Genomic DNA, 19625 nt, shown 5'->3' with positions numbered 1-19625 from the left:
GTCTTCTGATTTGCTAGTGGTCAGGAACAGGAGGGTGTGACTGCCTGCAGGGTATGGGGACACAGAGGGCAGAAGCGCAGGAGTGTCAGCCTCTGCAATTATCCAACAGGTTTGAGGTTTTTTCAGCTTGTTTGGATGAGAGCGGAGGCTGCAGGATGGATGAGTTAACTGGCCATGGCACCATGGTACAGGAAGCTATTCAAGTGGGGGGAGCAAAAAAGAATGTGGTGGTAATAATGGACAGTATAGTGAGGGGGATTGACACTGTTCTCTGCATCAAAGAGTGAGTCCTGACGGCTGTGTTGCCTGCCCAGTACCAGGGTTCGGGACGTCTGCTCGGGGCTGGAGAGGAGCTTGCAGTGAGACGGGGATGATCCAGTTGTCATGCTCCATGTAGGTACCAATGATACAGGCAGGACAAACAAGAAGGTTCTGCATAGTCCGTATGAGGAGCCTGGTCCCAAATTAAGAAGCAGAACCTCAAAGGTAATAATCACCTGAGCAACGTGCAAATTGGCATTGGATACATAAAATTTGAGAAATGAATGCGTGGCTCAAAGACTGGTGTGGGAGAAGTGGGTTCTGGTTTGTGGGGCACTGGCACCAATACTGGGGATTGTGGGATTTGTACCGTTGGGATGGTCTACACCTGAAACATGCTGGGACTGGTGTTCTTGTGAACCACATAACTGGGGAAGTAGAGAGGGTTTTAAACTCAATCATGGGGGCAATGGATCAAATGTGGGCAGATGTGGTTTATCAGCATAGGGACAAGGGAAGAGAGGAAGATATTAAGATGGGAAATGATAAACAGGCCGTGACAGGAAGGGACCGAGAGTACAAGTCTAAGAGTAAATCAACAGATAAGGCTAAAGGGTACAAAAATAATAAAAGGACAAAACTTAAGGTTCTGTATCTGAATGCACGTAGCATTCAAAACAAAACAGATGAACTGATAGTGCAAATAGAGATTAATAAGTATGATCTAATAGCCATTACAGAGACATGGCTGCAGGATGGGATAGATTAGGACCTGATTATTGAAGGGTATGTGACTTTTAGGAAGGATAGGAAGTTAGGAAAAAGTGGAAGGGTGGCTCCGTTAATTAAAGATGACATTAGCACAATGGAGAGGGATGACCTAAGTTCAGGAAACCAGGATATAGAACGGTTTGGGTAGAGATGAGGAATGATAAAGGTAAGAAGTCACTTGTTGGAGTGGTTACAGGCCCCCTAAAAGTAACTACACAGTAGGACAGGGCATCAAAGAAGAAATAGTGGAAACTTGTCAGAAAGCTACAGCAATTATCATGGGGGATTTTAATCTACATATAGACTGGAATAATCAGATGGGCAAAAGTAGCATAGGTGATGAATTCATAGAATGGTTTCAGGATAATTTCTTAGATCAGCACGTTCTGGAGCCAACCAGGGAGAAGGCTACACTGGACCTGGTATTGTGCAATAAGATAGGATTAATTAATGACCTCATAGTGAAGGCACCCCTAGGTATCAGTGATCATAATATGATTGAATTTTATATTCAGTTTGAAGGAGAGAAGAGTGGGTCTAAGGCTAGTATTTTAAATTTAAATAAGGGCAATTATGAATGCATGAAAGCAGAGCTAGTGAAAGCGAACTGGCAAATTAGGTTAAGGGATAGGTCAATAGAGATGCAGTGGCAGATATGTAAGGGGACATTTCAGAATACACAGAATAGATTCATTCCATTGAGAAAGAAAAATTCCAAGGGGAGGACCCACCATCCTTGGTTAACTAAAAATGTTAAAGAGAAGAAGCATATAGTAGAAAAAGCTTATAATTGCGCAAAGATGGGTGGTAAGTCAGAAGATTGGACAGAATATAAAAACAGCAAATAATGACTAAAATGAATGATTAGAATGACTAAAGGATGTACTAGAGAAAGATAGCTGGAAATATAAAGACAGATAGTAAGATTGTATAGATATTTAAAAAAGAAAGCAATTAACAAAGTGGGTGTTGGTCCTATAGAAAGTGATTCTGGAGAATTAATAATGGAAAGTAAGGAGATGGCAGATGAATTGAACAGGTATTTTGCATCGGTCTTCACTGTAAAGGATAAAAGTAACATCCCAGAAGTGGCTGTAAATCAATAATTAGAAGGGAGGGAGGAGCTCAAGAAAATTACAATACCAGGGAAGTGATACTGAGCAAATTGTTGGAACTGCGGGCTGACAAGTCCTGGGTCCTGATGGATTTCATCCTAGAGTCTTAAAAGAAGTGGCTAATGAGATAGTTGATGCATTGGTTTTAATTTTCCAAAATTCACTAGATACGGGGAAGGTTTCATTGGATTGGAAAATAGTGAATGTAACTCCTTTATTCAAAAAGGGAGGGAGGCAGAAAGCAGGAAACTGCAGGCCAGTTAGCTTAACATCTATCATAGAGAAAATGTTAGAAGCTATTATTAAAGATGTTATAACAGGGCACTTAGATAAATTCAAGCTAATCAGGCAGAGTTAACATGGTTTTGTGAAAGGGAAATCATGTTTAACCAATTTATTGGAGTTCTTTGAAGAAATAACAGGTGCTCTGGATAAAGGGGAACCAGTGGATGTACTGTTCTTAGATTTCCAGAAGGCATTTGATAAGGTGTTTCATCAATGGTTATTGAGGAAAATAAAAGCTTAAGGTGTAGGGGGTAACATATTGGCATGGTTAGAAGATTGGCTTGCTAACGGGAAACAGAGAGTAGGCATAAATTGGTCATTTTCTGGTTTGGCAGGATGTGATGAGTGATGTGTCACAGGGATCAGTGCTGGGTACAATTTATATAAATGATTTGGATGTAGGGACCAATGGTATGGTTGCTAAATTTGCTGATGACACAAAGATAGGAAGGAAAGAAAATTGTGAAGAGGACATGAGGTTACAAAAGGATTTAGATAGGTTAGTTGAGTGGGCAAAGATCTGGCAAGTGGAGCATAATGTGGGAAAATGTGGGGCTGTCCATTTTGACAAGACAAATAAAAAAGAGGCATATTATCTAAATGGTGAGTGATTACAGAGCTCTGAGATGCAGAGAGATCTGGGTGTCCGAGTGCATGAGTCACAAAAGGTTAGTTTGCCGGTGCAGCAAGTGATTAACAAAGCTTCTAGAATGTTATTGTTTATTGTGAGGGGAATTGAATACAAGAGTAGGGAGGTTATGCTCCAGTTATACAGGGCATTGGTGGGACCACACCTGGAAAACTGTGTACAGTATTGGTCTCTTTATTTAAGGAAGGATGTAAATGTGTCAGAAACAGTTCAGAGAAGGTATACCAGACTAATACCTGGAATGGTGGGTTGCCTTACGAGTAAAGGCTGGACAGACTAGGCTTGTATCCACGGGAGTTTAGAAGAGTAAGAGGCGACTTGATTGAAACAGGCAGGATGGATGTGGAAAGGATGTTTCCTCTTGTGGGAGAATCTAGAACTAGGGGTCATTGTTTAAAAATAAAGGGTCACCCATTTAAGACAGAGATGAGTAAAATTTTCCACTCAGAGGATTGAGAGACTTTGGAACTGTCCTCCTCAAATGGCGGTTGAGGCAGAGTCTTTGATTATCTTTAAGGCAGAAGTAAATATATTCTTAGAGCAAGGGGGTGAAAGGTTATCAGGGGTAGGCAGAAATATGAAGTTGAGTTAAAATTAGATCAGCCATTATCTTATTGAATGGCGGAGCAAGCTTGAGGGATTGAGTGGCCTATTCCTGCTCCTCATTCTGATGTTCGTATGTATGTTCGTATGTAACAGAAAAGTGGCGTTTCTTTACACCAGATGGGATTGAGGGACAATAACACCCCAGTGGTGGGCGGGTGTCATTATAGTGTAACATGTTTACATACGTTTACGAATGCAGATAGGAATTCATAATGAACAAACTGACTCAAAAATGTGGCAAAAACATGACTAAATGAAGTAAGGTTTATAGATAGATTTTGTGCAGAGCGAGATTATCTTTCAGCATTACTGAAAATGAGTTGAATGTGCACATGTCTGTTTCTGTCCTAAAGAACAGGTGTCTTGGTATGTATGTCTGTTTGTGTGTGTTTGTCTGTGTATGTGAATCTGTGTGAGGGTGCTGTATTTGTGTATTTCCATGCCTATCTGTGTGTGTGTGTGTGTGTACGTACATACATATGTGCATGCATATCTGTGCATGTCTATATGTCTGTCTTTGCATGCTTACGTGTATGAGGGCTCCTCCCCTTCTGTACCTTTCTCTTGTATGTTCCTGCTCTACTTTTCATTTTCTGTCTCTCACCATTATTTCTCTCCCTTTATGCTTTCTTTAAATCTTGTTTCCATTCCCCTCTTTCTCCTCTTAATTTTTCATCTAATGTTTTTGTTTGTCTTGTGATTCTCTGTCCACTAGAAGATCACTCTGTATTTATCCCCTTATGTTTTCTCTCCCTCAGCGCTGTCAGGTGGTTGACCAGAGTAGGGATCTGACCAGAGCAGTCCCGTGTCTTCTACAGGGCCATGTACTAAAGCACACTTACCCTTGTGAAGTCAGGGTCACTAGACAGCACTGGTATTGTATTAAATGTTCCATAGGCTAGCTCAGTGGGACTAATCCGCCAATAGCTATCTTCATTTAGTTTTCCTCGCAGCCTTCATGACCAGCATCATAGTGATTATGTTCTGCGTAGATTCTTCCTGTGATGTAACGCAACCAAGAACCCACAGCAGTGCCACTAGAGGGGGAAGTGTACCGCAGTACCTGAGATCACAATGCACTGTAACCCAGGTTGGCAAAACTCACACAATAAACTATCCATTTGAACTGGGGGAAATACCTAGGGACAAGTACAGATTGTGTCTTTCCAAACCTGCATTGTGTACTGAGGTACAGATCTGGTGGGGACAAGTGTCACTGTATAACACTGGGGTACAGTACTGGTGGGGGCAGGTCTGTCACTCTTTCACACTGGGGTACAGCACTGGTGGGGGCAGGTCTGTCACTCTTTCACACTGGGGTGCAGCACTGATGGGGGCAGGTCTGTCACTCTTTCACACTGGGATACAGATCTGGTGGGGACTGGTCTGTCACTGTACAATACTGGGGTATAGCACTGGTGGGGACAGGTCTGTCACTCTTTCACACTGGGGTACAGCATTGGTGGGGACAAGTCTGTCACTCTTTCACACTGGGGTACAGTACTGGTGGGGACAGGTCTGTCACTCTTTCACACTGGAGTACAGTACTGGTGGGGACAGGTCTGTCACTCTTTCACACTGGAGTACAGTACTGGTGGGGACAGGTCTGTCACTCTTTCACACTGGAGTACAGTACTGGTGGGGGCAGGTTTGTCACTCTTTCACACTGGGGTACAGTACTGATAGGGACAGTACAGTGTTTGGGTGCAAAGGCAGGAATCTGATTGAAAGTACCATCAACAAAGTTTATTGAGATAAATGTATCTTGTTTGTGCAGCCTAATTAAGCAATATGTTGAGGCTGTTGTCAAGTTGAATCAACACTAGCATTTCAGGTGTGTGAAATGTCTAGATTTTAAATCCTTCAGTGTCCGAATTCAGGATTGACCTGCCATTCTGAGGACTCTTGATTCCACACTTAAACAGAGGCCCAGTGTTAGGAACTAGACATAGTTCAAGTAAATTGTGTTTGTATTTGTGGGTGTTAGGAATATTAAGTTTAAGTAAGTTATATGTTTTATTTGTGGGTTTAAAGGGTGAAACCTGAGTTTTAGTTTCACTTTAAACCGATGCCTGCAAATCTGTGGGTTTTTGTGTATACCTGTAGTTTTAATGAAGTTTTATGACTCTTGAAGTAGAAAAACTGGGCTGTTGCCTAGCAACGGGGGCCCCAGAGACACAGGGAGAAACAGAACAGCAGTTCTTTAGCTCTGTTGAAACCAGGAGCTTGGAGAAGCTGGACAAAGGAGAGGGAACTGCAGAGAGCAGATTTCCCAAAAGCTAAAGAATGGGTCAGAAAGGAGGGGTCCCAAGAAGACCAAGAAGTCAGAAGATTCGAGGAGACAGCCAAAGAGCATGTGAAGCAATGATGTTCTGTTGGCATGACTGAGTATTTAAGAGAGAGTGTGTGGAAGGCAAAGCCTGAATGCACGTGGCGATCCAGGGGAGTGGAACATCAGAAGGAGGGTTTGAAACCCTGAAGGTGGACCTTTTTGGAAAGTGTCCGAGCGGAAGTGTTGTTTGAGAGAAGATTCCAAAGTGGGTTCTTTGAGAGTGGAGATTGGAAACCCTCATGTGAAAGACAGAGTTCAGTGAGACCGGTTGGCTCACAGTGTGACAAACGTCTATGGGGAGTTGATGAGAGATCCATAGCATCTGTTTGGGGCGGCATCTGTCACTTGGTTTCAGAGTGTGGTGTGCCTGACCCATAGGTCGCCTATTGGTTTATGTGGACTGTGTGCTTACTGTGAACATGAGAGTACAAAATAACTTTTGTAACTTGTGGTATCCTTATGAATCTGTATATATCTATAAAGGTATAGTTGTGGATGAAGGAGTATTGTAATATAGTTCATCTTGTTTAATAAATGTTTTATTCTTTTGTTAAAAGTTTATCAGCTGACTCCTGTGACTCTGTTCAGTAGCCGTCCTCCATGCTTCTAAACAAAAAATAAAAGTTAGGATCAAGTCAGCTTCCACCTTGGGATCTGACGTGTCCAGTGGTAACATCAGCTGTGATTATAACACCAGCCATCCCCAAACCAGCACCACACTCTGCCTGGCTGAGTTGGTTCTCTGCAGTTGCTTATAAACTGTTCAATTCCAACTACCTACAGGCCTGATGAAAGGTCATGTACCTTAAATGTTAACTCTCTTTCTTTGCCCATCAATGCTGCCTGGTCTGTTGAATTTTCAGCATTTTCCAGTTTTATTTCTCAATTCTAGCATCCACAGTGTTTTGCTTTGGCCTGATGTAATGCTGGGGTAATAGTGGTTAATAATGGGACAGGATGGTCTGTGAGGTATTTATTTAATGTCTAATGATTCTTGAATTCCCTTGCCCTCACTCTAGGATATCGAATCGGAAAATATAAATGTTGTGAAGAGACTGTTCCAGTTGCAGAATTTGAACGCAAGCACCATTCGCACAGTCATAGTGGCAGACTGCAGCCGACACAACAGTCCTGACCTGCTGCTGGGCTCCGAAGAACAACTGACCAGCCCAACCCCCCGAGTATTTGACCTGGGTGACAGTGAAGATGAAGTTTGCAGCAAATTGAAGCACAGGAGTGAGAACCAAGGGGAGGTGATGGTCAGCAGTCAGGCCGATGAGCGGAGAGAGGAGAATGTGCTCTCTGCCTGGGGTCTGTCCACCATGGATGAAAAGCAAATAGAGGCAAGAGTCGCAGAACTTTTTCTACAAGCCAAGACAAAGCCAGCAGATATGGCCCTCCTGTCAGAACAGCAAACAACTCAAGACAAAAAATACTTGATCTTCACTACAGGAAGCCTTACCTACACTCCCCATCAGATAGGTAGGCAGCAGGTACCAAAGCAAGACCTCTCAGTTAAGAATAGGCTTAACATAATTGTTTGTGGTATCAGAAGAACTTTGGTAACAACATTTATATAGCACCTTTAATGTAATAAAACGTCCCAAAGCAGGAGCAGTTATCAAGTAAAATTTGACTCCAAGCCACATGAGGTTAGCTAGGGCAACTGAGGTAGATTTTAAGGAGCATTTTAAAGGCGGAGAGGTAAATTAGCAGAGAGTTGTATAGAATCTCAAAATAGTTACAGCACAGGAGTCAATTCGGCCCACTGTGTCTGTGCCAGCTCTCTCCAAGAACAATTCACTTAGTGTCACAGTCCTGCAAATGTTTCTTCTTCAGTCAGTAATCCAATTCTCTTTTGAAAGCCACAATTGACCCTACCTCCACCACACTCTCAGGCAGCACATCCCAGATCCTAACCACTCGATTGACCCTGTCTCCACCACACTCTCAAGCAGCACATCCCAGATCCTAACCACTCGATTGACCCTGCCTCCACCACACTCTCAGGCAGCACATCCCAGATCCTAACCACTCGCTGCGTGAAAGCTTTTCCTCATGTCACCATTGCTGCTTTTGCCAATTACCTTAAATCTGTGCCCTCTGGTTCTTGATCTTTCCACCTATGGGAACAGTTTCTCTCTATCTACTCTGTCCAGTCCCTCATGATTTTGAATACCTTTAATATCTTCAAATCTGCTCTAAACCTTCTCTCATCCAAAGGAAGCAGTCCCAACTCCTCCAATCTTTCTACATTCCTCATCCATGGAACCATTCTCCTGAATATTTTCTGCACGCTCTCTAACGCCTTCATCCTTCCTAAAGCATGGAGCCCACAATTGGACACAGTGCTCCATTTTAGGCTGAGCCAGTGTTTTATACAGGTTTATCATAACTTTGTTGCTTTTGTACTCCGTACCTTATTGATAAAGCCCAGAATCCCATATGCTTTATTAACTATTCCATCAACTGCCCTGCCACTTTCAATAATTAATGCACATATACACTATTATGATCCTGGACCAGTTCCCAAATGTTTGGTACGACCCGGATATGGACCAGTAACTTTTATTTAAAGTATACAAAGTGTGAGATTTAAGACAATTGCTAAGCGAATAAAGTCACAAGATTCCATGGTTTTTGAACAAACAGAGATAAACTTTACTATACAAGGTCAGAAGGATAAAACAATTTACAATATCTATCTTACACTCTAACATTCAGGGTTAATATACAAGGTACATGTGAATTAGCAGGCAAACTGTGGTTGAACACGTTATAATGGATAATAAATGGCAAATGTGACCAAGACAGATTCCATAGATTTCTCAGTAATCCACCCAGATGTCGCTAAACAATGAGTTACACAATCTTGTTGAAACTCTGTGTCTCTTATAAGGGATTCCAGTCTTCACCCTTGAAGATTAAGCTTTGGAATTCTCTCCAAAAGTTAGTCCAACTGAGACGGCCTCAATGATGGGCGCCCTCGAAGGGTTTTAATCTTGCCTCCTGAGGCTCTGTTCCCCTGAATTCTCGAGCCTGCACTCCAGCACCAACTCACAAACACAATATCAGCTCTTTGGCCGCACTGAACAGAGTACCGGTGCTCTAAAGGGGTACCTTCGACCCAAGGGTGCCAGCACAGAGTCACCAACTTTCTGCTGCCTTCTTAGATCTTCATGGCTTCTCCCAAGCCTTCATAGCTTAAAGTCTGCCAACCACATCCCTTCTTATGCTTGGAACATCTTTCATTGCTCCTCTCCTTAACTGGGACCTCTCTCTGTCCCCTGTCTGGGACTCCTCTTTTAGGACCTCTCTCTGTCCCCTCGCCCTGTCTTCTGTCTGGTACTCTTCTCGATTATGGCACTCCACTCCCAGTCACATGATCCAGATTTTCACACCATTTTCATTTTGTGAGGTGCACTGGGCCCGTCCTTGGCTTGAAGAATTACAAAAACACCAGATTGCGCATGTGCCGCCTGCTCCTGGTCCATGCATGCCCGAAACTCCTGAGACCTGTCAGCACTTAGAATTCCCAGCCCCCACTTGCTGATGAGGTAAGTCTGGATCTCGCAACAACATCCGGGTCGCTCTGCTCCAGAACCTGTTAGAATTGTACCCTGTATTTTCTTTTGCCTCTTCCCTTCCTCTCCATCAAAATAAATCACTTCACACTTCTCTGCATTATATTTCAGCTGCTACTTGTCCACCAAACTGTCTATATCCTTTTGTAATCTATCACTCTTCTCCTTACGGTTCACAATACTTCCAAGTTTCATGTCATAGAACCATAGAGCCATTGAAAAGTTATGGCACAGAAAGAGGCCATTCAGCCCATCGTGTTTGCGCCGGCTGAAAAAAAATCAACTAGCTAACCCCACTCTAACCCCATCTTCCAGCCCCTGATCCGTAGCCTTGCAGGTTACAGCACTTCAGGTGCAGATCCAGGTGCCTTTTAAATGAGTTGAGGGTTTCAGCCTCAACCACCAATCCGACCAGGGAATTCCAGACACCTACCACCCTCTGGGTGAAAATGTTTTCCCTAATGTCCCCTCTGATTCTTCTACCAGTCACCTTAAATCTATCCCCCCGGTAACTGACCCCTCTGCTAGGAGAAACAAATCTTTCCTGTCCACTCTATCTAGGCCCCTCATAATTTTGTACACCTCAATTAGGTCACTCCCTCAGTCTCCTCTGTTCTAAGGAAAACAACCCTAGCCTGTCCGATCTCTCCTCATAGCTGCAATTTTCAAGCCCTGGCAACATTCTTGGTGACGCATGCCAGGCTCCAGACAATGCTGCCTTTTTCCATTCTCATTGGCTAGTGTCTCCCAGCTGTGAAAATCGATAGTTAGGGCCTTCATGTCACCCTTGCAAGCATCTTTGATGCTTTGGCGTCCTACCGGTAGTCTGGTTCTAGCTACCACATCAGAAGAAAATTCTTAGCAACCCTCTTCCATCCTGCAAATGTGCCCAAGCCAGCGGAGTCGCCTCTGCATGATGATTGTTAACATACTTGGCAGCATTGTCTTTGAGGCGGCCGCCATATAAAAGTCTGGACATTAATATATATCAGGAAGATCAGGGGTCTTAACACTGACCCCAGGGGAACCTTTCTGCAGTCCAAGAAACAGTGTTCATTGCTCCTCTCTAAATTGGGGATGCTCAAGAGGCCGGAATTCGAAGAACGCAGCTGTCTTGCAGCATTGTGACCCTGGAGATTACAGAGATGGGGTAAGACTGGAGGGGTTTGAAATCAAGGATGAGAATTTTAAAATCAAGGTGTTTCTGACCTATATTGGCTTCCAGTTAAGCGAGCACAGGGGTAATATGAGTTAGGACAAGGGCAGTGGAGTTTTGGATCACCTCAAGCTTGGGGAGGTATCACTAGGAGGCCGGCCAGGTGTTAAAATAGTCGAGTCTGGTGGTAATAAAGGCATGAATGAGGGTTCAGCAGTGGATGAACTGAGGCTGGGGTAGAGTTGGGCAATGTTACAGAGTTGGGGAGAGGCAGTCTTAGTGTGGACATGTGGTTGGAAGCTTATATCACGTAAAGGTCGCGAACTGTATGTTTCAACCTCAAACAGTTATCAGGGAGAGGAATTGAGGTCATAGCAAGGGAACAGAGTTTAAAGAAGGGATCCAAAGACAATGGCATCAGTCTTCCCGATATTTAATAAGAGGAAATTCCTCTTCATCAAGGACTGGATGTTGGTCAAGCAGCCTGACAATTTAGAGACAGTGATGGTGAGGGAGAGCTGAGTGTTGTCAGCATCCAGAACTTAGTGCCCAGGTATCCAAAGGCACACCACCAGTGGTGGAGTGATTAAAATCCAGGATGCTCAAGAGGAGCGCAGAGATTTTGGAGAATTGTAGATTGGAGGGAAGTCACAGATAAACCGATTTCCTCCCCTCTTTGTGACTGGTCGGTATACAATTCCCCAAGCACAACACTGAACCCCACATAGAACGAATAGTCTTTCCCAGTGCACTCGTTCAAAAAGAAAAGAAATCACCTTTTAGCTTTCTCACTTTCTCCACTCCAATGGAAACAGTCGCAATATCTCAAGTCCCTTCCCTTAATTATAGTTACCCATTCCCATCATTTAAATATTCTTTATTAATTTTTACCGTGTATTAAAATCAGGGTTTAACACATCATTGGCAGGGTCCCACTCAAATTGTTCCCTTTTTCAGGCACTCATTTACCTGTTCTGCTCGCCTGGCATGTTCTGTTTGTATTTCACATTTACATTGTTTCTTTTTAAAAATAAAAGGGATCTTTTTGTTTTTTTTGATTTTTGAAGTCTGTGTAGCTTGGATGTTGGGCAAAGGACAGGAACAGTTTTGGGTTTATAGAATTAATGGCAAAGTACCTGTGGGCCCTGTACATGTGATGGAGGAGGGAGATGGTGGTGGATAAAACAGGATTGTGGTGGCCTGTTTAAGGGGGAACACTTTAGGGGAGATGTATTTTTCTCACTGGGCTTGTATAAACTTCTGCATAATTGCAGGTATTAAACAAATTCTGCCTCATCACATGACAACATCAGGACCTGTGCTGGGTGAGGAACGAAGCTCCAATGAGTTCTTTGATGCTCTGGACTACACAATTGATGTCCACGGTCACATCATAGGCATGGGTTTGTCTCCAGACCACAGGTCAGTCCTACTCCCTGCCTATTCTGCCAAACCATTTGAAAGGCTGTGAATCTGTTTAAATTCCCTACAATTTGTGCTTTTTAAAAGGATAACAGTAGAATTTTAAACTGGATTATTAGATTCCTAATTCTTGTATTGGTTTTAAAGAGAATCACAACATTAAAGATATGGCCTGTAAAGTCCATCACTAGCTCAGAGACACCAAGCACAGGGTCCCAGCTTCGGCTGCTGGTCCTGTATCTGCTAATTGTATCATAGTTCTGATACTCCACTCTTCTGCCGTCAGGTATTTATATGTAAACAGTCGGGCCTGGCCCAAGGGCTGTATCATCAGTGATCCCATGAACCCTCCACCCATCGCCGAGGAGATTGATATCCACGTGTTTGACTTGAAAACAATGCAGGAAGTAACTCAGACTCTGAGGGCGCACACAGCCTACACTCCCAATGATGAGTGCTTCTTCATCTTCCTGGATGTCAGCAGGGATTATGTTGCCAGGTAAACTGCTGTTTTTTTACCTCCCCTTTTGATCCTCTCATCTGAAGGTTCCACAGGTGCTGCCTGCCTTCCTGTATCACACCAGCTGGACATCCTTCAGGAGGGCTGGAGAAGGGGTGCAGTCATGGTAATGAGAGTTGCCAGGAAGGATCCAACCCCCTCTCTCATAACTCCAGAGGCAGTCACTGGTCACTGACTTGCTAGCAACACCACTTGTAGTCCGAAACGCTAACCTGTACAGGCTGAGAGAATCACTGGCATGCTCATGGAGGAATTATTGAGGGCTAACTTGTCCCATATAAGGAGTTGCATCAAAACATGGGCAGCAGGGACCTACAGCACTTGCCAAATTTTGCCTCAGGGAGATAGGGGAAGGAATTGAAATTTTCTTAAAGGAGGGGATCAACATTCTGGATGATCCATTTCAGCCTTCTTCCTGAGGTTCCCAGCATCACAGTTGTCAGTCTTCAGCCAATTCAATTCACCCCCTATGATATCAAGAAACAGCAGAGCACACTGGATACAGCAAAAGCTATGGACCATGACACCATTCTGACTGAGATAATGAAGACATGCTCCAGAATTAGCTGCGCCACTAGTCAAGCTGTTCCAGCTACAACACTGGCGTCTACTCAGCAATCTGGAAAATTGTCCAGGCAGGTCCTGTCCATATAAAGGACAAATCCAACCCAGCCAATTGCCGCCCTGTCAGTCTGCTCTCGAGATCTTATTGACAGTGCTATCAAAGAGCACTTACACAGCATTTAACCTGCTCACCAAAGTTCGGTTTGGGTTCCACCAGGACTACTCAGCTTCTGAGCTCATAACAGCCTTGGTGAAAACATGAACAAATGAGCTGAATTCTGGAGGTGAGGTGAGAGTGACATCAATGGCCAAGTGTGGCATCAAGGAACCCTAGCAAATTTAAAGTAAATGGGAATCGGGGGAAACTCTGTTTGGAGTGATATCCAGCACAAAGGGCCAGATGATGTGGACCCCTGGCTGTTAAAGGATTTCAGGGAGGAAACTATGGAGGGTCTAACCATCATTTTCCAATCCTCACTGGATACAGGTGTGGTGCCAGAGGATTGGAGGTCTGCTAACGTTGTACCTTTGTTTGAAAAGGGAGCGAGGGATAGACTGAATAATTACAGGCCATTCAGTCTGACCTCAGTAGTGGGTAAATTATTAGAATCAATTCTGAGGGACAGGATAAACTGTCAGTTAGAAAGGCATGGATTAATCAAGGACAGTCAGCATGAAGTTGTTAAGGGAAAGTCATGTCTGACTAATTTGATTGAATTTTTTGAGGAAGTAACAAGGATTGATGAGGGTAGTGCAGTAGATGTGGTCTACATGGATTTTAGCAAGGATTTTGACAAGGTTCCACATGACAGACTGGTTAAAAAAATAAAAGCCCGTGGGATCCAGGGGAACGTAGCAAGCTGGGTACAAATTTGGCTCAATGGCAGGAAACAAAGGATAATTGTTGATGGGTGTTTTTGCGACTGGAAGGCTATTTCCAGCAGGGTCCACCTGGCTCAGGTCTGGGTCCCCTGCTCTTTGTGGTATATATTAATGATTTGGATGTAAATGTAGGGGGAATGATCAAGAAGTTTGCAGCTGACACAAAAATTGGCCACGCGGTAGATAGCGAGGATAGCTGTAGGCTGCAGGAAGATATCAATGCACTGTCAGGAGGGCAGAGAAGTGGGAAATGGAATTCAAGTGTGAAGGACCTTGGAGTGAATAGCCACAGATCCCTGAAGGTAGCAGGACAGGTCGATAAGGTGGTTAATGAGGCATATGGAATTCTTTCATTTATTAGCCGAGTTATAGAATATAAGAACAGGGAGGTTATGCTGGAACTACAAAAAACACTAGTTAGACCGCAACTTGAGTACTGTGTGCAGTTCTGGTCACCTCATTAGAGAAAGGATGTAATTGCATCCGGGAGGGTACAGAGGAGATTTAGAAGGATGTTTCCAGGACTGGAAAATTGCAGCTATGAGGAAAGATTGGATAGGCTGGGGTTGTTCTCCTTGGAACAGAGGAGGCTGATGGGAGTTTTGATTGAGATGTACAAAATTGTGAGGGGCCTGGATAGAGTGGATGAGAAGGGCTTTTTTACTTTAGCAAAGAGGTCAGTGACTAGGGGGGCATAGATTGCTAGAAGGATTAGATGGGAGATGAGGAAAAGATTTTTTACCCAGAGGGTTGTAGGCTCTGGTGGATTAGGCTGGGTGGCTCATTTTTCAGCCAACGTGATGGGCCAAGTAGCCTCTTTCTGTGCCATAAACTTTCTATGAAAGGAAATGGTTGTGGTTGTTGGAGGTCAGTCATCTCAGCTCCAGGACATCACTTCAGGAGTTCCTTAGGGTAGTGTCCTAGACCCAACCATCTTCAGCTGCTTCATCAATGACCTTCCTTCCATCATAAGGTCAGAAGTGGAGATGTTCTCCGATGATTGCACAATGTTCAGCACCATTCGCGACTCCTCAGATACTGAAGCAGTCCATGGCCAAATGCAGCAAGACCTGGACAATATCCAGGCTTGGGCTGATAAATGGTAACATTCGCGCCATAAAAGTACCAGGCAATGACCATCTCCAACAAGAGAGTATCTAATCATCGCCCCTTGACATTCTGTGACATTACTATCGCTGAATCCCCTACTATCAATATCCTGGGGTTACCATTGACCAGAAACTGAACTGGACTAGCCATATAAATACTGTGGCTACAAGAGCAGGTCAGAGGCTAGGAATTCTGCAGAGATAGTTCACTTCCTGACTCTCCAAAGCCTGTCCACCATCTACAAGGCACAAATCAGGAGTGTGATGGAATACTCTCCATTTGCCTGGATGAGCGCAGCTCCCACAACACTCAAGGACCTTGACACCGTCCAGGTAATTGACTGGGAAGGATTTGTCCTGTCTTTTTGTGTACAGGACATACCTGGGCAATTTTCCACATTGCCAGGTAGATGCCAGTGTTGTAGCTGTGCTGAAACTGCTTGGCTAGGGGTGCAGATACTTCTAAAGTACATGTCTTCAGTGCTATTGCCGGAATGTTTTCAGGGCCCATAGCCTTTGCATATCAAGTACCTTCAGCTGTTTCCTGATATCACATGGAATGAATTGAATTGGCTGAAGACTGGCATCTGTGATGCTGGGGACCTCAAGAGGCAGAGATGGATCATCCACTTGGCACTTCTGGCTGAAGATAGCTGGGCCGTGTTTGGGAATGGTTGGTGAGTTGAAGTCTGGGTGCTGGATCTTTACATTCTACACGTGTGTCTTTCTTATTCCGGCAGTGGTGCTGAAGACCGGCATGGCTACATCTGGGACAGGCACTACAACATCTGCCTAGCAAAGCTTCAGCATGAGGATGTGGTGAATTCCGTGGCCTTCAGCCCTGTGGACCAGGAGATGTTGATCACAGCCAGTGATGACTGCACCTTGAAGGTCTGGCGCTCTCCCCGCGTCCTGCGCATCATCAGCACCAAACCCAATCGCAAGAAATTCTCCTTCTTCTGGCTCAACAATAAGAAGTGACTTTGATGGACAGTGAGTGAGTGTGTGAGAGCTCAGAATGGGTTAGGTAATTGCATTGTGTATCTCAATTGGAATTCACACCTTCAGGGAAGAGGGTAATTGGAGGGGAGAATATCAAAATATATTCCAAGTTTTCTCAGCTGTGACTATCTTCCCTGTTCCTCACACAGCTTCTCAGGTGTGTTATTTGTTGGATGGAATGTTAGATGTGTGATTGGGCATTGATTAGTTTGCACATCCTCGCATATTGTTTCTCAATTAAGAGGCCCTGCAACAGTTCAGTCCAAGCTGTGAGCATCCACCTTCTGACACTTGCTGCCCTTCCCACAGTTGCCTGAGCCCTGTTAGCTGAGTGCTGGATAGTTTAACGTAGTGCCGGATCAATGATAACAGAAACCTGACTCCTTAGGTTGAGGTTTCTTTTTCTGCTACTCTCCCTTTAAAATTAACTTTGTCTTGTTGAATGTTGCAATTCTGATGTAAAATATATAATAAAATCTTCATTTTGATATCTTTGCCTTCTCTATCCAATGAACAGATTCTGGAAGAGACACAGTGGTCTGGACTGAATGCTTGAATCACATCTATTCTCTGATGGACCCCAGTGTATTGCATGTTTTTAAGCTGCTACTGTATTGTCCAAGCTGTGCACTGGTCTCAGTGAATCCTGGTATGTTTATTTGGCTGTGAGGCACACCCGCCCACAGCAGAGCTAGTGCCCAGTTTCCAACCTGCAGGATATTGAGTAACATGCATGGTAACAGTTCACTTCAGAGGGTTTGGTAGTGCCCTCATGTCAAAAGCATCTTTGCACAGCACCTTACAACATCATAATGGTACTATACCTAGCAATCTAGCAAGTTAAAGATCAAATCATATCAGAATGCTAAAATCATTACAGATTCTAATAGATCAGAGCTCATGAATTAAAATCCCACCATGGCAGTTTCAGAATTTACATTGTTTAAAAATCTGGAAATAAAAACCTGCTTTCAATAGATTCTACCCGAGAGCTGTGGATGCTCATTTGTTGAGTATATTCAAGGCCAAGATTGATCGATTTTTGGACTCTGAGGGAATCAAGGGATAGAGTGAGTAGATGAGCGGAGGCCAAAGATCAGCAATGAACATATTGAATGGAGGAGCAGGCTCAAGCAGCTGTATGGTCTACTCCTGCTCTTATTTCTTATGTTCATAGAAGTGACAACAAAGCTGTCAGATTATTGTTAAAGCCCAACTGGGAAGTAAACCTCTTATCCTTAGCCAGTCTGGCCTGTATGTGATTTCAGTGCCACAGCTTCATGGTTCACTCTTCCCTGCCTTGGAAAGCCACTCAGATTTATTAAATCTGCAATCAACAGTTCAAGGCTGACCACCGCGACCTTCTCAGGCAACTAGAGATGACCAATGCCAGACACCCAGATCCTAAGAATAAAATTTTAAAACCTCACCACAGTCAATTCTAGACAAGAACTAAAAAAAATTGAAAACTGCTGGTTTATATTAACTCCTGACCTATAAGCAGTCACCTTCTCAAGGCAGAAAGGGATGAACAATAAATGCCAGCAACAGCCATAACCTAAACTAATGTCAGTGCCCTATAAATATCCTTCTGTAACTCTGCAATAAACCCACTAACTATTTTTTATATGTTAGCCAGAATTCCCAGATTGGTGAAAGGGAACAGGAACCCTAAGTGATTTCCAATCAGTAGATCAGATTCAACTTCATCCACTGGTTTGTGTTAAATAAAGGGAAGAGCCATGATCTTATCAAAAGGTGGAGCTGGCTTGAAGAGCCAAATGGTCTACTCCTGCTCCGAAGTCCTATGTTCAAGTGAAACAGCAAAATGGAATGTAGAAATATGAGCACAAGTCAACCCTACTGATGTATTTTAATCAATCTGCCATTTAAGCTAAAACTGCACTTTCTGTTACAGTGACAAAATGCATCAATATTTCAGAGCACAGACTGTGCAGCTTATCTTACACAGAAGCAGTCAGCAATTAGGCTTCTCTTCTGCTTTTAGTGATGTTACATTGAAAGTAGGAGATTCTAGTTTAGCTTCCTGTAAACTTGTCTATGCAAGGAACCCTTTAGAATTCTCAGCAACTGTTCAGTTCTAGTCCACATTTAAAACTGCATCAGCAAATAAATCATTGACCCGGGTTCTTGGTCCCAGCCCTGCATTGCATGTAGCAGTGTTCTGTATTAAGAGAAAAATAAATCTTTGTATATTTAAAAAGAATGCTGTATCTGTGTCCTGCATTACCCTTCTGCCTGCTCCAGTTGTTTATGCCACCAAACCCTTGGTATCACTAACATTGTACATTAGGGCATAGCTCCCTCCCCTAACAGGTTAGGACCAACTCCCTGTAACAAAAAGGATATAGAAGCACCAGAGAAAGTGCAACTAACAGGAAAGTCTGAACAGACTGAGGTTCTTTTCTCTACAAGGGAAGGCTGAGAGGATGACCTCATAGAAGTCTTTAAGTTTGTGATGAGTTTGATAGGGTAAACAGGGAGACAAGCAATAGGGAAACGACGTTATGTCGAGGCCAGGTAAAGTTGCGTAAACAAACCAAAGTAAAAAAAGTTATTGCAAGGATGGTAAATTGAAGCCATGGCAGGACAGCTCAGTCATATAGAATGTGTGCCTTGTAATATGTGGGAAGTTGTGGTCGCTACCAGTGTCCTAAACGACCACATGTGCAATAAGTGTCACCGGCTGCAGAAACTTGAACGCTGGCTTTCGGAGCTCAGGCGGCGGCTGGAGTCACTGTGGTGTCTCCACGAGGCTGAGAGCTACGCCTTCGAGGAGGTTACCAAGAAAGTAGATGAAGGAAAGGCTGTGGATGTTGTCTACATAGACTTTAGTAAGGCCTTTGACAAGGTCCCACCTGGGAGGTTAGTTCAGAAGGTTCAGACACTTGGTATCCATGGAGAGGTTGTAAACTGGATTCGAAATTGGCTGTGTGGGAGAAGACAGAGAGTGGTAGTGGATGATTGCTTCTCAGACTGGAGGCCTGTGACTAGTGGTGTGCCTCAGGGATCTGTGCTGGGACCATTGTTGTTTGTTGTCTATATCAATGATCTGGATGATAATGTGGTAAATTGGATCAGCAAGTTTGCTGATGACACTAAGATTGGAGGCGTGTGGACAGCGAGGAAGGCTTTCAAAGCTTGCAGAGGGATCTGGACCAACTGGAAAAATGGGCCAGAAAATGGCAGATGGAATTTAATGCAGATAAGTGTGAGGTGTTGCATTTTGGAAGGACAAACCAAGGTAGGACATACACAGTAAATGGTAGGGCACTGAGGAGTGCGGAGGAACAAAGGGATCTGGGAGTTCAGATACATAATTCCCTGAAAGTGGCGTCACAGGTAG

At 43.8% G+C, this 19625-nt stretch overlaps 1 protein-coding gene and 1 long non-coding RNA gene across 5 annotated transcripts in view; one reads left to right on the top strand and one right to left on the bottom strand.

The window, feature by feature from the left end:
• fbxw5 (F-box and WD repeat domain containing 5) overlaps positions 1-19625 on the top strand; it is a 216255-nt gene extending 196630 nt beyond the window's left edge. For 3 of the 4 annotated variants that reach the window (XM_078550469.1, XM_078550468.1, XM_078550470.1), the window contains exons 6-9: positions 7039-7501; positions 12034-12181; positions 12468-12680; positions 15997-16746. In XM_078550469.1, the coding sequence (XP_078406595.1) occupies positions 7039-7501; positions 12034-12181; positions 12468-12680; positions 15997-16237 (1065 nt within the window). In that variant the 3' untranslated portion in view covers positions 16238-16746. Of the gene's footprint in view, positions 1-7038; positions 7502-12033; positions 12182-12467; positions 12681-15996; positions 16747-16775 lie in introns of those variants that run through there. The other variant, XM_078550471.1, reaches the window with a different exon arrangement.
• LOC144685688 (uncharacterized) lies at positions 8667-10284 on the bottom strand. Its single transcript, XR_013577761.1, has 2 exons — positions 9332-10284; positions 8667-9293 (listed from the first exon to the last, which is right to left on the bottom strand). It is a non-coding gene; the product is annotated as an uncharacterized LOC144685688 (long non-coding RNA).

This window comes from Cetorhinus maximus, chromosome 10 (genome assembly GCF_964194155.1).
Source record: "Cetorhinus maximus chromosome 10, sCetMax3.hap1.1, whole genome shotgun sequence".
NCBI classification, from domain to species: Eukaryota; Metazoa; Chordata; class Chondrichthyes; order Lamniformes; family Cetorhinidae; genus Cetorhinus; species Cetorhinus maximus.
Note: the sequence above shows the minus strand (reverse complement) of the source record. Positions and strands in the feature narration are given on the sequence as shown.